The sequence below is a fragment of the Neophocaena asiaeorientalis genome, unplaced genomic scaffold, assembly GCF_003031525.2.
Source record: "Neophocaena asiaeorientalis asiaeorientalis breed wild unplaced genomic scaffold, Neophocaena_asiaeorientalis_V1.1 scaffold119, whole genome shotgun sequence".
NCBI classification, from domain to species: Eukaryota; Metazoa; Chordata; class Mammalia; order Artiodactyla; family Phocoenidae; genus Neophocaena; species Neophocaena asiaeorientalis.
The window spans coordinates 9,166,199-9,185,583 of NW_020175821.1; the positions used below are offsets into that span (position 1 = coordinate 9,166,199).

At 42.8% G+C, this 19,385-nt stretch overlaps 1 protein-coding gene across 2 annotated transcripts in view; it reads right to left on the minus strand.

The window, feature by feature from the left end:
* The window catches only part of FMN1 (formin 1), a 397,250-nt gene that overhangs the window by 139,767 nt on the left and 238,098 nt on the right, over positions 1-19,385 (minus strand). For both annotated transcript variants that reach the window (XM_024732506.1, XM_024732507.1), the window contains 6 exons: positions 17,123-17,184; positions 15,113-15,201; positions 7,947-8,076; positions 6,065-6,211; positions 4,924-4,983; positions 1,362-1,482 (listed from right to left, as the gene is read on the minus strand). In XM_024732506.1, the coding sequence (XP_024588274.1) occupies positions 1,362-1,482; positions 4,924-4,983; positions 6,065-6,211; positions 7,947-8,076; positions 15,113-15,201; positions 17,123-17,184 (609 nt within the window). The remainder of the gene's footprint in view (positions 1-1,361; positions 1,483-4,923; positions 4,984-6,064; positions 6,212-7,946; positions 8,077-15,112; positions 15,202-17,122; positions 17,185-19,385) is intronic.

The window sequence follows — 19,385 nt, forward strand, 5'->3', positions numbered from 1 at the left end:
GAGAGGGGTAGAGAAAAACTGCTACGTGATGCAACTCCGCTTTCTTAGAATAAAAATCAAGCTCCGCAACTCAGTCAAGGATAAAACTGCCCCTTTTTGAGGAGAGGGAAAAGAATGATCACGAGTTCACGTATCACATTCCTGAACGAAGCATTCATTTAAATTCACGCTCTCGACCACATCTACAGGAGGGGAAAAAAACCCCGCATGTTCCTTTAAAAAGAATTTACAAGGTAAAAATATTCACTTGTAACCACTATCCTTATTTAAGCAAGTTCTATGCCCAAAGTAAAAATAAATGGCTCTCCCTGCCACCGGGAGCAGATCTTTCCCACTTTACTTCCATTTCCAAGCTGTCCTCTAAGACTTAGATTTCTGAGCACTCTTTCACAATAAACATTTTTAAAATGTTTATTTTATGTCTTAGTGTAAAAATATTCCTGGTGCAAGCTCTTCATTTCCTCAAGCTCTGCTTTTGGCGTGCTGGGCTCCATTTCCACATTAACCCGCTCCCTAAATCCTCCACAGAGCTCTTCAATTGGAGTTATACAAGCTCCAAGGCAAGTATTTATACTCTTGGACAAGGAGATGTCTCCACAGTGAAAACACAAGGCTCTAGAAATGCCAAAGGAAAATTCCTGCCCGAGAGACATATTTTCACCTTTTAAAAAAGCCAAAAAGGGCTTTCAGCGTTTTGCTTTGGATAATTAAAAATGTAAATTAAACTAAAACAGACTGTTTACTATGGGTCTGACCATCATTATTAGACTCATATACATAAACGAAATATATAGGCACGTGTGTGTGTGTGTGTGTGTGTGTGTGTGTGCGCGCGCGCGCGCGCCACAGGGACCGCAAGAGCAAGAGTGAGAGACAGAAAGATAAGGCAGCACCTAGTAAACTAGCTTAGAAAATGCAATGCATGAGATTTTCTAATCAGACCCGATCTGCCTCTCACTGGCTGTGCGAATACAGCTTCTCGAAGCCTCATTTTTCTCATCTATAAAATGGAGTTAGTGTAGTTCCTGCTTATTCGGGTCGTTAGAAGAACTGTATGAGAACACAGTAAGAATTCAAAAAAAGGGTTGTTATTATTTTTATTAAAATTATATCTATTCCGTGCTGGAAAATGTAGATATAACAAGATATATATATATAAACACTAATTAACACGAATGAAAGAGAAAGATGTGTAAATACACTGCCTCCAAATTGTGCACGGAGATGGAAAGTGTCCTGAGGCAGTGTGCCATAACTGAACTCTCACCATTCCATTCCCCGAGCCATACAGAGATCACCCCCTTAAATCATTTTTAAAAATCCTATCTATTATCATAATAACAGAACAGCGTGCCTGTTACCTTCTAGTTGCCTCTTCAGTTTTCTCAAATCTTTTATAAGGTCTTCAAATTTGACTTGGGAGGCCAGAAAGAAATCTTGTGGTTCGGGCAGGGGGAAAACACTCTTTTCTGTTCCTGCTTCCTAGAATATATGGTAAACAAAAGTACATTTTACTTCCCAATTGTCACTTTCAGTTGAAATTCCAAAGCACCTTTTTTCGGAGGGTTGGATACGAATCATAGCAATGCTCCCCTGCTATTCCTAACTTTGGACTTGTCGCTTTGAAGTGCTTTCGTGTCTTTCACGCTATCATTTCGGTCTTATTGGCACTGAGGTTGGCTATGGCTGTAGCTATGGCATGGGCTGGGCTCTGCTTTGCCTCTTGATTCAAAGAGAAAATGGTCAGGTATGTCCTAATCTTAGACCCTCTACTCCCATGGAAAATGGCACAGGAAGAACACATGAAAGTACTTGAATTGAAAGTCCCTGTTGAGTTTCACATGGCAGCAATCAGATAACTCATCTTTGGGGTATGCCAAAGGGTGTGAATTGGAAGGTACTGGATAAGGCAGCACTGAGGTGGGAGAAACAATCACCATCGCTTATGCTCTTACCCACCTTCCTCTGCAGCTTAAAGCTCGTGGGCACACGTGCGCGCGCGTATGTGATCAAATTCTTCACATATTTGTAAAGATTCTCTTAATGTTGTTTGGCTTACCTTAGCAGATGTTTACGAGGGCATGGTTGGGTTGGGTTTTGACAAGCTCCACAACTATACCTAATAGAGGATCTCAGCTGAGAAACACCCAGAGGGACACGAACTGTAGGCACATCGGGAGACCAGCAGAGCCTCAACTGTCTTTTCCAGTCCGGCTTGCTTTCTCCCCGAGTTGTTTAACACAAGCTTTGTGTCTTGCATGTCTCAGGCCATCTTCGCATATTCTCCTCTCCACACAGGCTACTTTGCCAGCTTTCCTTCACATTCCATCTTCTCTACTGCCATTAGGACTAATTCCAAACTCTAAAACTGCTTTACAAGGCACTTTCTGATCTGGACTCTGTCTCCATCTCCAGCCTCATTTCTCCCTTCCCCTATCGCTAACTCCCTCTCCTAAACTTTCATAAAATAAAAGAACAGGCCACAGTCTCTTGCTTCTAGGCTTTTGTCTACACAACTGTCCCTTTTCAAAAACTCTTCCCCAGCCCCTCTTCACACCTCCTTGTTCATACTCCTCTTTCTAGTCTCAAAACAGATATCACTTCCTTAAAGACCTCCCCTAAGCCTCAGCACCTTGGCTGTTTCCAAGAGTCCCTGCTAATTCCTGTTATCACAGCACTTTTCAACGTTAACTTAAAAATTGCCTGGTTAGCTTGTGTGTCTTCCCCACTAGACTATAAACATTTTGAAGGCAGGAACTGTGCCTTGTTCTCGGTCAAGTACACACCATCTGGCCTACCAATAAAATCTGTTTGGCACCACTAACAGAGAGCTTATAAAACGCTATTCTGGGAAGTGTGCACCTTGGGCAGGAGTCATCTAACTTATCGTCCTGTTTTCTTGTGGTTTTGAGAATTCCCTGGACCCTACCCCGCTTCCTTTAAGACCTTTGGCCTCATTTGGGATGCTAGGAGGAGATGGTTTTCCTCATTTGATCAGAACAACATTTCACGTGATCAGTGTACTGTTTTTCATCTTCCTCTACTTATTTTACTGCTTTTTAAAAAACCATGGAAGCAGTACCCTCCTTTGAGCGCCAAGATGGAACAACATCTAAGATACTTGTCACAAAACTCCATGGTAATCTGTGCAAGAACTCATGCATATTTCTTTCTATTTTCCAAAACTTTTTATCAGATTCAGTCCTGGCTTCATTTTTTTTTTTTTTTTTAAAGCTAGAAGAAGAGAAAATGCTACCGAGCAAATCGGCCCGGTAGTAGCTCTTGCGAAAGCTGCTCAATTGGAGTTCAAAAGACATGGCCCTAGAAGGGTTTCTTTGAACTTCACATAGACCTAGACTTGGACCAAAAACCAGGCACGAGTGGAAGGAAGCTTGGAGCAAGAGTCACCTTTCTTCCGCTAATTGCTCATCACCACTAACCACAAAAATCATCACGTATGCTCCTAAGAGGGAAGGGATCATTTACTACATCACATAATGCTGTACTCTTGTTGAGTGCAATTCTTTTTAACACAGTGAAAACTGGGAGAGCACCACACAAATGCTGACTTCTTATTTTTCCTAAACTGGACCATCCCGTGTTTGCAATTAATCTTACTTTAAGATTTCCCTCTGTGAAGTCGATTCCACTGGGTTCAGCTCTCCTCAGTAGGAGTCAAACTCCATCGGCAAATTTCATCCTTCCTACACAGTGCGTCTGCTTATGCCAGCCTCGAATTTGAACTGTCACCTCAAGATCCTTCAGGATAACTCTTCTGCCACCCTGGTACCTGCCTTCAGAACTTTGGATGCACACATATTGCCCGAAGCTCAGCACACCTACCCTGCTCTACCAGAAGATAGCTCTCGCCTCGTTGCATCTTGTTTGTTACAGATGCTACTTATTACATGCTTGTGGATATTTACAGTACATTCAACTCAGCAAGTATTTGTCAAGCACCTACATTACAAACATGAAAAAAAGAGACAACAAAGAGTTCTGGACCTCAAGGAGCAATGCCGGGAAGCTAGGTAATTGCTCAATGATATCTATACGCAGGGGAATAATAAACCTGGTGGTAGATACATTGAAAACGGTTAGATAAACTCACCAGGAGGGTAGGAGAGATGACTAAAGACTTCATCAGGGCTTAGCCTGTCTTCTGCATGAAACTGTAGGCCTTTTGAAAACGAGGCCCTGGAAGCTTTACTTTTCTTCCCTTGGTACCTAGGAAAAACTGTGCTTGTGTGGATAGTTAAGCGGGACTCCTGACAACATTTTCCTGAGACTTTTTCCATTTACTGACTGCTAGGTTTCTCAACAACTTACAATAGTACCTCTTTCTTCTCAAAGCTAGGACTCCTTGTCCTCGATTTAATGAGAAGGAATAAAACACAGAAAATTGCGCTCAGGTGGATTCTCACAGAAATTTTTATTTCTAATGGCCCAGTGTAATCTAAGCAGGGAAGATGGATTTCAAATTCCACGTCTTTAACTTGTTCACAGATGAACATTGCTGATAAAGTATTGGGTATTATTGCATCTTAAGTTCCTAAAGTTTGGTCTGCATCCCAGAATCTAGTTTCAGATATAACCAATTACTGAATGGATATGGGTTTCACAGAGACCCTCACAATCTGGTCAGAAGGCACTGAGATGACTGGGGGTCTCTTTGAAGCTGTGTTATACAGTGGATTAAGAGTCGGTAGATTTGTGCCACTGAATAATGCTTCTCTTTACAAGAGTCAACTAAACTCTTGGCTCCAGTTTTCCCATCTGTAAACCAAGGAAGCTGGAGAGCTCTCAAATTCTATGTTGGACTTGAAATTCATCCATCCATCCATCATCCAATTTCTGAATGCCAGCAATGTGCAGGAGCTGAAACCCCATTAGCGTAGTTTTCCACATAACGCTATTTCTTACCTGATCATAGTAACGCAGGTAATATTTCACAACATAGTCCACCAGATTAATCCCATTATCCTAGGTTTAAAAGAGAAGTTTAAATGAATATCAGTCACATGAGACTCTGCCATATTAGATAGTCAAAGAGCTGAAATCTCACTCTGTAACTCTAATACTTTTAATTTGTGATACCTGGTCCTAATTCTGTTTGAGACTGTCCTCTTTCCTCCTTGTCCCATTCATTTTTATGGCATCTATACAAAGAAATGACACTACACTCTTTCTTGAGGTGGGGGGGGAGACCCAAAGAGGTAATCCATAAGGCCTCTGAGGTAATGGCTAAGACAAGCACCAACCCACCAAAAGACTGTCTCGATACTTTCAGGCATAAAGCCAAGAAGGGAGGGGGGAGGGGAGTGCTAAAGGGAACCAGAGAGTAGAACAGAAGACCATCCCTCCCTTCCCACCTTTCAAAAAATGTGTGTTCTTACTGGCGTGAAAAACAATCAAGGAGGCTTAAAAGGAACACCCTGCCACTTTATGACCCTGGGACTCCAGGGGAGAGCAGGCCCTCCCACAAGGCAGCCTTTGTGTCTTGTTCACGTGGGTCTAATTCTAATTTGCCTGTGTGTTTCCCCTCCCTCCGCTCCCCCTGCCCCCCCAGGGGACGCCTAGATATGGGCTGGTTGTTTCTAAAGAGGTAGCTCTGCAGGGTGTGGAGCCAAGTGATAATCAGGCTCAGAGGGTCTGACAGTGGACCCCCAGCCCAATTGTTGTGGACCAGAGAATAATTCAAACCCTCAGCTCCCTTGGTGAGTCAGCATTGCTCTCCACTTAGGAGTGAGTGAATTCCAAGGAGCTAACCCCAAATTCAAGCAGACTCAAGCCTTGTGCTATGGCTAATACTGTACGCTATCTGCTTTATTCTCCACGGCAGTTCAACAGCTAACTGTGCGCTTTCGAGCAAATGGATTTTGGGGATTTTGTCATCACAAGAAGATGAAAAACCTGTCTTTATTCAAAAGAAAGCAAACAATGTACTGTTCGGGGGAGGACAGAGATGAACGGAACAACCACGAACACTTTTTTTGAAAATGGAAGGTATACAAGGAAAATAATGACAGATCGCAGACCTTCGTTATGAAAAATAAATAAATACCCGACTTTTGACGTCCTTGAGTTTGGGCAGAATTTCTAAGCTATATCCATCTGCTTGTCCCCGAGTCCTATTTCCTCCATTCATATAGTTTCCAAAAGCCAGAATGAGAGCCAAAATATCCTTCACACTCTTCATTTGCAGCAAGCCCTGGGAAGGCAAACACCCATTATTATGCGTCTGAACTCCAAATGCACCTATGTTCATTCAACAACAAATATTCCCTGAGCACTTGATAGGCTGTTTGCTGGCCTGTTACCAACTGGATTTATAGTTGGTGAAATGGAAAATACACTTCACTGAGCCATAAGTGTCTTAAAAAATATGTTAACAGCCATCATTTTTTTAATCCTTTCAATGAATTACAAACTGCGCATGTTCATACTGAATATTAAATATGAGGTTATTTTTTTGTTTTTGTTTTTTGCGGTACGCGGGCCTCTCACTGTCGTGGCCTCTCCCGTTGCGGAGCAACAGGCTCCGGACGCGCAGGCTCAGCGGCCATGGCTCACGGGCCCAGCCGCTCCGCGGCATGTGGGATCCTCCCGGACCGGGGCACGAACCCGTGTCCCCTGCATCGGCAGGGGGGCTCTCAACCACTGCGCCACCAGGGAAGCCCTAAATATTAGTTTTTATATTTCTATTTGAGCCGGTTTTATTTTTTAAATACTTATTTTAAAGGATTTAGAAATTGAAAAAAGACAGTTGTTACAGTTAGGCTTTGTATTTGACGGCTTCTAAATAGGAAGGGGTTTAAGATCATTTGAGGATCTGGTTTTGGACTATGTATCTATACAAACAGCACAGTTAAACGTAGGGTAGATACAACAGCAAGCCTATACTTCCTTATCCCTGGAAATAATCCTCAGAGGTGAACTACAGAATCCTCAGAGGTGAATACAATCATGTATTTCAAGGTCATAGGCTATGTTTATTAAGTGTTTGCTGATCTGTCTATTAAGTTTTACTATTTGTCTATTAATTTCAAGCTGCTTGGGGTTCTCTTCAGCTCCCCATCTCATTTGTTTTTCCTCTCTCTCTCTCATTCTTTTGCTCCAAGTGCAAATTTTCAAATTGATACTTTTCCCCTTCTCTACAGTTTTAGTCGACTTTATTTTCCTTGATCTTAGGGTAAAGAAAGCAAACCAAGTGCAGCTCTAGGACGACCCCTGCTCCTGCCTCGTAGGGCGTTATTAGAGAGTGTATATTATATACCTTGGTAATATTTATGCTTTCTTTAGTGAAATCTTTTATATTTTAGAAGGAAAAAACCCCATGCCTCCAGATAAGCAACTAAACATTACAGTATTTGTGGAGGATCACCATGTGGTGAAGGACGTGCGTCATTGGGAGAAAAAGCCACGTTCAAGAATTTAACTTTATAACAAACCCCAGTGTGGTAAAGCCAACAAAAACTTATCGGCCCATCACTCATTATCATAATCATTGATTTCATTTATCAAGTCTCTAGAATATTTTTATTTTACTATGTAAACACATTTCAGATGATCCAATGCATTGCTCTAAGGCAAATCTCTTTTTGCAATCTAGAGAGTCAGAATGGAAAACACACTATACTATTTAGGTTGGTTTTAAGTGGCCAGAATGTACATTGGGAGGTATTTGGAATACGTGAGAAGAAATCTGTAAAAGTGTTGGTTTTTTTCCTCCCTCTTTCTCCTCTGTCAATCTGCGTCTCCTTCTTTTTTACTCACCTGCATGCACGCTCACACGGGATTATCGTCACAGTTATACTCAGGAAAACACACAACCTTAAGTCCACAATATTTCTGCAGAGGGACTCGAGTTGATCTTTCCCAGTCCCCACTCCCTCCTTTACCCCCAAGGAGGGCAAAGCTGTCTTTGAATTACACAGCAAACATACCTTAGAAGCTCGTGTGATGATCTCTACCTTTCGGTGCACGGCAGTAATGCCCTCAGAAAAGACAGATCTGAAGATTATACACTGGGCACGTTCAGCAAAATTAGGGATCTGGGCTAACTCGTGTAAAAATCTGTAAGAATTAAGAATGAATCATCTGACGTCACATATAATCGCAGCAGAAAGAGATTTCATCATGAGAGCATTCCTTGTTTGACAATGTTAACTGAACAATTATAAAAGGCATCAAACAGGCAAACTCAGGGGACTCCAAGGGTTTGTGCTCTACTGTTAACAACAAAGACGCTTTTAAAAATGGGTTTCCATATATCACCTCACACCTTTCAGAATGGCTGTCATTAAAAAGAACACAAATAACAAACGCTGGAGAGGATGTGGAGAAAAGGGAACCCTCGTACACTGTTGGTGGGAATGTAAATGGGTGCAGCCACTGTGGAAAACAGTATGGAGGTTTCTCAAAAAAACCCTAAATATAGAGCTACTATATGACCCAGCAACTCCACTCCAAAAAAAAAAAAAAAAAGAAACAAAATCCAAAAAAACCAAAAACACTAATTTGGAAAGATACATGCACCCCAACGGTCACAGCAGCATTATTTACAACTGCCAAGATATGGAAGCAACCTAAGCAACCATTGACAGATGAGTGGATAAAGAAGATGTGGTATATGTGTATATACATACACACACATACATATACACACACAATGGAATACTACTCAGCCATAAAAAAGAATGAAATTTTGCTATTTGCAGCAACATGGATAGACTTGGAGGGCATTAGGCTAAGTGAAATAAGTCAGACAAAGACAAATCCTGTATGATACCACTTATATGCGGAATCTAAAAAATACACCAAAATGGTGACTATAACAAAAAAGAAGCAGACTCACAGATACAGAGAATTAGTGGTTACCAGTCGTGGTAGGAGGGGCCATATAAGGGGTAGGGGAGTGGAAGGTACAAACTATTGGGTATAAGATAGGCTCAAAGATATATTTTACAATGCAGGGGATATAGCCAATGTTTTGTAATACCTGTAAATGGAAAATAACCTTTAAAAATTGTATAAAAATTTTTTTAAATGGGTTTCTATAACGGTGAGCAAACATATGGTGTATAAATTAAGAACAGAAAGTTAACACAAGTATACTGAACCATGTGAAGCTATCTGTCTCTTGCTACCCAAGTAAGACTAAACCGAAATAGAAAGCATTAATCTTAAGTGTTTGGGGAAAAAAAAAAAAACCCACAATAGATTCCCTTTATAATGCAGCATTCTCTAATGGTGTATTAACACAGGCTAAGTAAGGGGAAGACTTGAGGCAAATGTCTATAGACAAGTGAAAAACTAATCTCTTTCTGAAGTTAGATTACTACTTTTTGTTGCTGTCGTTCAAACAATTATAATAATCTATAATGATTCTATCCTGCAGGTATGTGTTTGCTTTTCCACAACAACTTACCGACACAGACAGGACTTCATGGCTCCATGCTTGGAACAAAGGAGGCACTCATTAAGTGGGCACAATCTAAAGTTTCTTAAAAACTATGGCAAGACAGAGCTTAAAAGCTAAAGTTGAGTACCGACCTACACACAGAAGTTCACTGTCTGAGCAGCTGGGCGCTGATGCCCTTTGCAAAATTAAGCTGGAAGAGCTACATATCCTCTAGGCCAACCACCCGAGGTAGGGGTATACACTAAAATGGATGGAAAGAGCTGGACATGAATTCAGAAAAGGAGAGAATCCACTAAAAGCTTTTAGATCCATTTGGGGGTTGAAATGATGATTAAGTGATAGTTCTGAAAGTCTTGGTCAAACCATAACATCGTTACCTTGACATTTTGTAACCTCTTACCAAGAATGCTTTTACCTAGGAGCAAAGCTGGAGCCCCCTTCTTTCCATAACCAAAGAAATTTCCTTAGCTAATAATACTCTGTGCCTCTTTTAGGGACACTTGGGTTTTAATAAGATTCTAATAATCAGCTGTTTTTCTTATTTATCCTACAACTAGGTCATAATCCTTTTTTTTTTTTTTCTAAATAACACTGAGAGGAAGCAAAGAATGTCCATAAAAGAAAACATATCTTTGCTTTAAGGTTCTGTAACTCTGATTATTATGAAAACCATGTGATGGGATATAAAAGTGGAAACCCAAAGGAATTCTGAGTTAGGACAAGATGAAAAAAATTACACTCTATGTGTGAATCGTTTCTTTGTAAAATTAGTATTAAATCACTGATTCATTTATGACTGAAATCAGGGGTATCACCAGTTCTCACAAACATGAACAGTAAAAAGCTTGTGGGACTGGAGGCATTTGGTCCTGTAGCGAGTCTTGGGAAGTTTTACTTATTCAGACGCTGCTGAGAGCTACCTCAAGTGTAGCACCCTGCACTTCTCCCTTTCCGAATGCAACCATGAAACACTATTCCCTAAGTAGGACCCGGATCCCTGAGTGGGTACACTTCCTCGTTTCAATGAGCACAGCGAGTGAAGCATTGATGGAGAGAATATACAGCTCAACACCCCAGCTCACCAGCAAGGTCTTAGATGAGAAGGAGGAAATGCTGTATAAGCAATTACTTATAACTCGTCTCCAAAGAGGACGTTTAGGACCAACATGAGGAGACGAGCCCATAGGCTCAAGCAATTGGTGTTACCCGGAAAAAAGAGTAAAACAGAACTACAAGGTTCCCTGGGATCAAAGCTTTACTGGAACTAGGGCTCGCACTAGGAAGGCTCTCAGAGAATCTTAAAGACCCAGTGTTCTGTGTATGGAGAAGGGGCCGAAGCACATATCCAGAGTTGGAGGGGGGAGGGAAATTCAGATATTTCACAATACTTTTGGATAGAACTGTAGGGAATGTGTCACCAAGAATACCAGAGCATCAGTCACCAAGAATTTTAGTGTCTTTAGATGTGTATGAAGCACTCACAGTGCGTCAGGCACCATGCCGAGACCTGAGAACAGAATTTAACTTAAACACAACTCCTTCTTGATCACCTGTGAAATAAATCCACAGTTACCACGAGTGTGATGAGTGCTCTCGGTGATGGGGCCTAAAATAGGAGCTATGGAAGCCATACGCAGGGCATCAAAGTCAGAGCGCTGGAGGGACCATGTCAGCCAAGGTCTCTGGGAGCCCTCTGGTCCTTGTGCAGGACACATGTAAGAGACTGCCAGCGAGAGCCTGGACAGGCTGAATGATATTCGTGGGGAAAGGTGAGAAAAAGCTAAAATGGGGCTTTGTGTTCTAAAATAAAGAGCTCAAGTTTTTTTTCTGAATGAATGAAGGGTTTTAAACAGAGGAGTGAAACTTTCAGCTTTTTGTTTTAGAAAATCGCCCTTGCAATGGCTCGGCTGATTGATTGGAAGTGATAGCAGATCTGAGGCTGGGAGCAGCTGGAATATTCTAAGGGGGAACGAGAGAGGGCCTGCAGTGTGGATGCTGAGGGGCGAATGGTGAGAAAGAGACTGAGGCTGCCAGACCCAATGTAGCTGACCCATCCCACGGGATGCCGAGAAGAGTCCAGGATGACTTGTGGGTTTTGGGGCCTGGTCACCTGGTAGCAGGTGAAGATACAAAATACTAGAGAAGCAAATCTGGGAGAAACAAAGTCTCGAGGAAAGCACCCTTTCCCATTTATCTGAGAAAGTACCAGAAGTACAGGTTACCTCAAAGGCTATGAAGTGTCTAATATCTTATCTCCCACATGTGGGTTTTACACTCTACCCATAAGGGCAGGGGTAAGCGCTCTTTTACACATCCCCAAGGAGAGGGTCTTGGGCATTAATAGGCCATGGTACTTATGAATATTTAGGGACTGATTTCCTTTTGGACTAGTCTAACTTTATACCCTAGGGCCAGAGATAGAAAGGAGCCACAGACCAGGGACCTTCCTCTTCTTTCCTTAAGGCAGGCTGATCTTCCTAGGATGGACTGTAAGTACAGCCGGTACACAGCAGAAACATTCTGCACCTCACAGTATGTGGGTCACACACCCACAGCAACTCGGCTGTCAGGTGGATTGATGCAACGGGCCCACTGTTTTCAAGGGACTAACGTGGTTTATCATCCCTCAGAGCCCTGAATGATATCATTTCAGGTGTCTGTGCATGCTGTAACTTATGTTCCTCCATAGAGGAGGACGCTAACAGAGCCTTGTTTCAACGTCAATACGTCTTCTTTGCGGCGATCCCCAGGCAGCTGTGGGCCTCAGTGGAGCATCCCCATAGGCTGTATATGGTATCCTCACTTTAGGCCACAAAAAGCACACATCAGGCCTAATCAGACCCAGTAGAGCCTCCCCTCGCCTCACCGCCATCCCAAGGAGAGTGTGAACAGAGTTGAGGACCATTGCTGAAGGGAGCGGTTCTCAGAAAGCCTGGTCCCAAGCAGATGACACCTCTGTGGGAAATGACTTTCTAAATCTGGCCCTGCGGTGCAAGAAAGCTGATGAGGTGAGTGAGGAGGGCAGCCTCCCCAGGCTCTGATTTAAAGCCTGGGCACCACAGGAATCTTAGGAAACTGCAATGCTGAAACTATAAATGATCATATTTTCCAGTATGCAAAACATGCTTATAGTCAACTCACTTGGAACTAATGGCAAATCAGTTGCCAGAAAATCAGACTCTGGCATGAATCAAATGAATGCTACACTGTGCAGGAGGTCAGGAGTAAAGGTGAAAATCACTCAGCCCTGGAGGCCCTACCTCTCTGGGCCTCACCCTCTAGCAGCTGAGCCCAAGCATATCACCAGGACAACATGACCATCTTCTTTGCTGCCACTAAGAGCTTAGCATGTTCAGGAAGCCCTTACAAGGACCATTTGCAAACTTTAAAAACACTCTTCCATCCACATCATCAGGAGAGAAAGCAAGAGAACTTTAATGAGTCATCGGTTAATTACCTGCTGCCATTATTCTGTGTCCTGGCAATTAATCTCGAAAAATAATGCTAGAAAGGCATTAACACAGGAAGGAAAAGGGGAACCCTTCTGGGAGCAAGGACCCACGGCTCATTTTACCAAGTGGGCTGTTCCATAGTTTAGAGCAGGGGTTGGTGAATTACAGTCCCCAGGCCAAATTCTTTGTTTTTGTATGGCCCATCAGCTAAGAATGGTTTTCACATTTTTAAATGGTTGAAAAAAATCAAGCATTTAAACATTAATATTAATCAAATATTAACCAGAATAATATTTTGTGACATGTACAGTGATATGAAATTCAAATTTCAGCGTCCATAAATAAACTGTTCTTGGCGCACAGCCACGCCCATTTGTTTATGTATTGTCTGTGCTTGCTTCTGCACAACTGTTGACTTGAGTAGTTCCAGCAGATTGTAATGGCTCACAAAGCCTAAAGTACTTACTACCGGGTCCTTTATAGGAAAAGTTTACCAACTCTGGGCTCGGAGTATCATTGCTTAACATGGCACAGCTGGCACTACCCAAATGCTTGTCCGTGTTATGGACTGAATGTTTGTAACCCCCGCAAAATCCCTAAGTTGAAATCCTAACCCCCAAAGTGATGGTAATAAGAAGTAGGGCCTTTAGGAAGTAATTAGGTCATGAGGGTCGAGCCCTTGAGTGGGGTTAGTGCCCTTCAGGGAAGAGACACAAGCGCTTACTTCCCCTCTCTGCTCTCTGCCACGTGAAGATACAAAGGGAAGTCTGCAGCCTGGAAGAGGGTGCTCACCAGAACCCAACCATGCTGGCACCTGGATCTCAGACTTCCAGCCTCAGGAACTGTGAGAAATAAAATTCTGCCATTGATAAGTCACCCAGTTTAGGATACTCTGTTATAGCAGCCCAAACTGACTAAGACAGTCCTCAAATACTCCTCATGGCCTTGTGTCTAAATATCCCATTATTAGTCACTTCATTTTCGGTCGTCAGCACCTTAGTGGGAATGAATTTATTATATTAGGAAACAAGACTTGGGAGTGGACCACAGGATGGGTCGGGGTGGGAGTTGGTAAGGACGGGGGGCTCAAGTCGATGGAACAGAAGAAGGGCAGGGAGCCCATCTGCATTGATTCACAATATTCATGAACTAACTTTGGGTGTGTGTTGGGGGGAGAACCCTGGCATATGCTCCATGTGACAGCCAGTCATCTAAGGGTCCCCAAATTATCATAAAGGTTTGTCAATAACTGAGTAAACCTAGAAATTCCTCACCCAGTCACTGAAAGATGTTTCTTCTGGACCTGAATACCCTGGCTTCCAAGGGGAGTGGGGCATTTTAGAGGAACCAAGGGCAAGGTGGGAAGGTTTCGGTATAAGTGACTGACCCTCGAATGTCTCTGGGGCTGACTTGTTACCCTAAACCCAGTCAGTTTCCTCTTTGCTTCCTATTCCTTGCCTCATCTCCAGGCTGAGAAGCACAGCCTGCATTGGGCAGGAAGCACTCAAGGTAGCCACGAGCTAAGTAGCCCTCTGTCCACTCGGGACCCATCCCACATTCTCACAGAGTTCTTAGGGCTGCAGAGCCCCAGAAGGTTATCCATGGTTTGTAGACCCCAAGAGCCCAGCCAAGGACGAGAGTCACTCAGTTATGCACTAGAGTTCTGGGCTTTCAAAGTGTGTGGAACACCCCAAACTAGAGAGCAGACACCTCCAGATAGTGACTGGAGAGAAGCACAGACACATGCAAAGGGAGGATGAAAAAGCCACATCTAAATTGGGCAGAGCAGGTAGAGAATCTGGGGAGAAAGCTGGCACATTCAGGCTACATTTACTGGATACAATATTTAGGAAAATCAATTTGAATTCTGTGACTCTGACATCACCCCTTTTAACTGCATCAGCAGAACCTTAAACAGAGCAGTAACCTCTCCCTTCCTCAGTTACCCTTTGGGCCAGAATGTTTAGTCTAGGAGGAATTAACAAGTTGCTAGGACAAGAAAAGGGGAGTCATGAGGGGTGGGGTGAGGGGTTGAGACATGATATCCAGCAGCACAAATCTCCCGGCTGCCTTTCCCGGCAGTCAGGTCATTCTGCTGTGTGCAATAGGTCACAGGAATGACGCTGCTATGATTTAGCTTGGCACAGTTGAGATTTGGTTACTTGGAGCTGGGAGGCAGGAAGATAGGGACGGCCCTTCTCCTTTTGTTAACAGAAAAGTGTTTAAGCATCCTTACTGCTCAGGTTTATCCAGTAGCTTCAATTCTTCCTCTTTGGATGTCTCATAATACTTTCTTATTTTAACGAGTTCATCCTCTTGGGCTCTCTGTGTTGAAATAGAAACAAAACACACACAAAAAGTGAGCAATGAGAATCTGTCTAAAGCAGTGTGTCTCAGAGTGTGGTCTCCGGACAGGCAGCATCAGCACCACCTGTCGCTAGTTAGAAATGCCCATTGTTGGCCCTACCCCGGATATAAGACACTCCAGAGGTAGGGCTCAGCAAGCCCTGCAGGTGGTTCTGAGACATGCTAATGTTTGGGAATTACTGGCTAAACTAAATGGTCATAACAAGTGACCTCAGCTGGATACAGAAGCCAGGACATTTGATTGCTAACCTTTGAATCCCCTGGGTCTTTCCCAGTAAGATAGGGTAAGGGTCAAGTTGTCCTTAGCGTTTGCTTTCTTCATCCTCAGAACCGAACAGCCCTCCTAACTTATGTAGGCGCCTGATTTTTAAATTTCTGGTCAGCAGGGTCTCTCGTTCTGAATTTTCTAAGCATTCGTTGTCTGCACCACTGATTCTGGCATTTAGTCCCATACTTTCTCAATTTGCGCAACTATGCCAGTTGTGTGTAGCTTACCTCTACTGTCAGCTAACAAGTACCAATCGTGCACAGTCCTGAGCCCGAGGGAACAACTAAAAGCATCCTAGAAGGCACTTTGCCTTTTACAAAGTCCTCCGACATCAAGTACTGCATCCTTGTTTTAAAGATGACTCCACCGAGGCTTATACTAAGTACCTGGCAAAGAGCCTGACTTAGAACACCTTTCTTCCACAATACCATGATGCCCTCCAGGTATTCAACAAATGTGCCATCAGCTCCCGATGGCCTAGGATTTGTGCATCTTCTTTATTACCAAAAGCCTTCCTGATAGAAACATGGGAAGTTCCCACCCAGTCGTACCAAACAGTTCCTGATACACACAAAGGATGTAGAAATGTGAAGGGAACTGGCAATCCCGCTAGGCTGGATTATCACACTATGGAAATTTTCTCTGAGACGCTTAAGGTCCCAGGGGACCTAAGTATTGAAATGAAATCGTTTTTTGAGCTCGGTAATCATAGCATGCTATAGAGCTCTGGGTAGCTTCCTGAGAAACAGCATTACTTCAGTAAAGAGAATCTGTTTCAGTCTATGTTTTCAAATCCTAACAGAGTCAGCGAACCAGAACAGTTAACAATTATGGGAATTGTGACTCTCCTGTGTCATCTTCTCAAGAAAGCCTGACAATTATGCTGGTTATCTCCACATATAATCCACATTTGAAGACTATATATGTGTACAGCGCTGTTTATTTCCAAAATACACGGCTACTGCTGCATATACTGAATTCTCTTTTAATACTCACAAAACTCATGTCGAGCCCATTATAATCCCCATTGTACTGATAAACAGGTTTAAGGAATTTAACTGGTCTGAGGCCACTCAGCAGTAAATGGTAGAGCTCGACCTCAAACCTGAGAGTATCTCACTCTAAAATCCAACACACACACCCACCACCCTATACTATTTCCCACGATCAATGCCGTCAGTTCACTTGGGCTAAAAGTAATCATCCAAGCTGGTAACAGCATCCCCATTCCTCAGAGGATGACACTGGTGTAACTTAGCTTCATGCACTCTGATTGCAAGCCACGGGGCTGGGCTGCGTTCCACGGCACACAGGTGGCCTCCACATTGAACTGCCTTCCCTTGCGAAAGAAATCTACTAACCCAGATACCACCGTGGGCAGTCAGGAATCTAGTGCTTTCTTCATGCTCAGTCTCATTTGAGCTTGCATTTCTGTGCCTTAACCTCTTCCATGCAATGCCACAATTCCCACTGCCAAGGAACATGAATGGCTCAGTGACTTTTCAGGTGGAAGGAGTCACATATAACCATTTTCTAGACATTACCTTTTTTCTAAGTTAGTTAAGATACAAAAATCCGGAAACTCTGGCTCTGTAGGTGTTTGATACTCACGTTTTCATATAGGGCCGCCAGGGTTTCCAGATCAACCACGGAATCATCCACGTTAAAAATGGCTGCCGAGCCCCCAAAGAGAAAAAGGATAAGAGGTTAGATTGGACTCCCCTGCACTCACATTTACTCCACGTCTAGCTTCCAAGCAATATAACATCGCCCCCTCTCACACAGGTTGTCTTTCAGCTCGTTCCCGCTCCCTTTCCTTTTGCACCAGGGGCCCCTGTGAAAGAAACCGAAATGGTTCCGATCACTGGCCTGAGCCTTGGCCCTGCCTGGTTTAATTCCTCAAGCTCTGCATCCTTTCTGCAGTTTAATTTAGGCTCCACAGGAGAAGTGTTTGTGCTTTAAAACTAAATCAGTTTGTAGGTTTGAGACACAAGGTTAAATCTTTCTTCCCGGCTGGTAATTGAAGAGATTTAGTACCTGATGCACCAGAACTGACTCTTGCCCGTTACCAGGAAGAGAGAGAGAGAGAGAGAGAGAGAGAGAAAGACAATGTTGGCAAATTAAATGAATTCAGGCATGTGATTTCAGGCACCTTTCCATGGCCGCTGCAAACATCTTGTTTGGATTAAAGAGACAAGAAAAAGCAATAATTGCATCAATGGCAAATTAAGATTATGGAAACCTCCCATGAGCCAGTCTTAAGGCAAGTTCTCATTCCCATGGTTTTATTTGGATCCTACTTGTTGTTCTGTATGTTAAATAAGTTATTTAGCTGTTAACTAATATGCCTGTGATTTCATCTAGAGAGATTCCTTCCCATATATACCAGCATACAAACATTGAGATTTTAAAGCCTTAATGGATTTGGCAATCAAAGTGCTTGAAATAGGCAGCTCCACATCTTTAAATAATTATTCAAAACTAATAAGGTTTGTTCCCTCAACCCCACCTCCCTTCTCTGACTTTACATTGTGAAATTAACCAGCACGCTAGTAAATTTTCTCCATGGCAGGCTAATTAATTTTATTAAACCAACCAGTAATATTTAGAATGCCTTAAAATTCTGCTCATCAACCACCGTTCTGTTCGTTGGCACTACACCACGGTTTTTGGAGAAGGTAGGGATCAAGGTAAAGGGCAGGTTGCTTTCAAATTGTTTTGCTTCTTCTGTGGTTTAGAATCACATGAACGCCTTTATACAATTTTAATAAACTTAATTAACGGAGCTAAGATCATGTAACTTCACAGAACACCGAGAAATGTACTTAAAATTCCTTCATAGGCCACCTTCTCTAACTTAGAGGAATTAATCATCAAGCTATTCCTCAGCTACGTGGGGTAGTGAGAAAAGAGGAGGTTAATATGCTAGTGACAAAGTCAGTCGTCTCAGATTCCACCAAGACAAAGGAAAATTACCCTTCTGAAAAGTCCAGTCTGAAACCAGGCATTTTTCAATGGACCAGGCATTTCTCAATGTCTGATGCTTTAAAAAACAAAAAACTGGCCAGGAACAATGTCTAGTTTATGTAAATTCTAATAGTCTCCTATAAAAATCAGCCAACAGGAATACGATAAGAAAAGGTAAAATTCTAAAAATAATCTATCAGAAACGTTCACTCCTAAACAAGGTACCGCACGTGAACTGCAAGCTTACATATGATCAAATAATCTTACCTAATGGGAAAGGGAATGATCTGTTGGCTTCCTTTCCTAGTGAGTAAATATTTGAGTTTCAGAAGTTAATCACTCTGGGTCCCAGATACACAGTTTGATGGGTTATACCCTCAGCCAATTCCCCTGCAGTATGCCAGGAAGCAGAGGAAAACATGTAGGGAGGATGGGACTGGAGAATAAGCACGGGCTCTGGCGAAACTCATTCGTTCATTCACCCATCCCTTGAATAAATGCTTGTTGAACGTGCACCAAGTTCTAGAAACGGTTCTAAAATGCTGTGATTACACAAATCAAATGTGTGTCTGAGCTGTTCAAAGCACTTGATCTCACGAGATTTATACTCCGCCTTAGGGGACAGAAAATAAACAAATAAACAGTTACAGATAATGATATGAAGAAAGCAGAGAAATGAGCAACATGACAGAGGTTAGTGGATGAAGGCTTCTTTGAAGAGGTGACATTTAAGCTAAGAGCTGAGCAGGTCAGTTCTGTGAGTGTCTGGGAGAAAAGCCTTCCAGGGAGAGGTAACTGCAGAAGAATATTTCTAATCCTGATGAAGGAACAAGCTCAAGGTTCAGAAAAAGACCAAGATGACAGCTGCGGAGGGAGCAAAACTTACTACGTGATCCTGGCAGGTTCA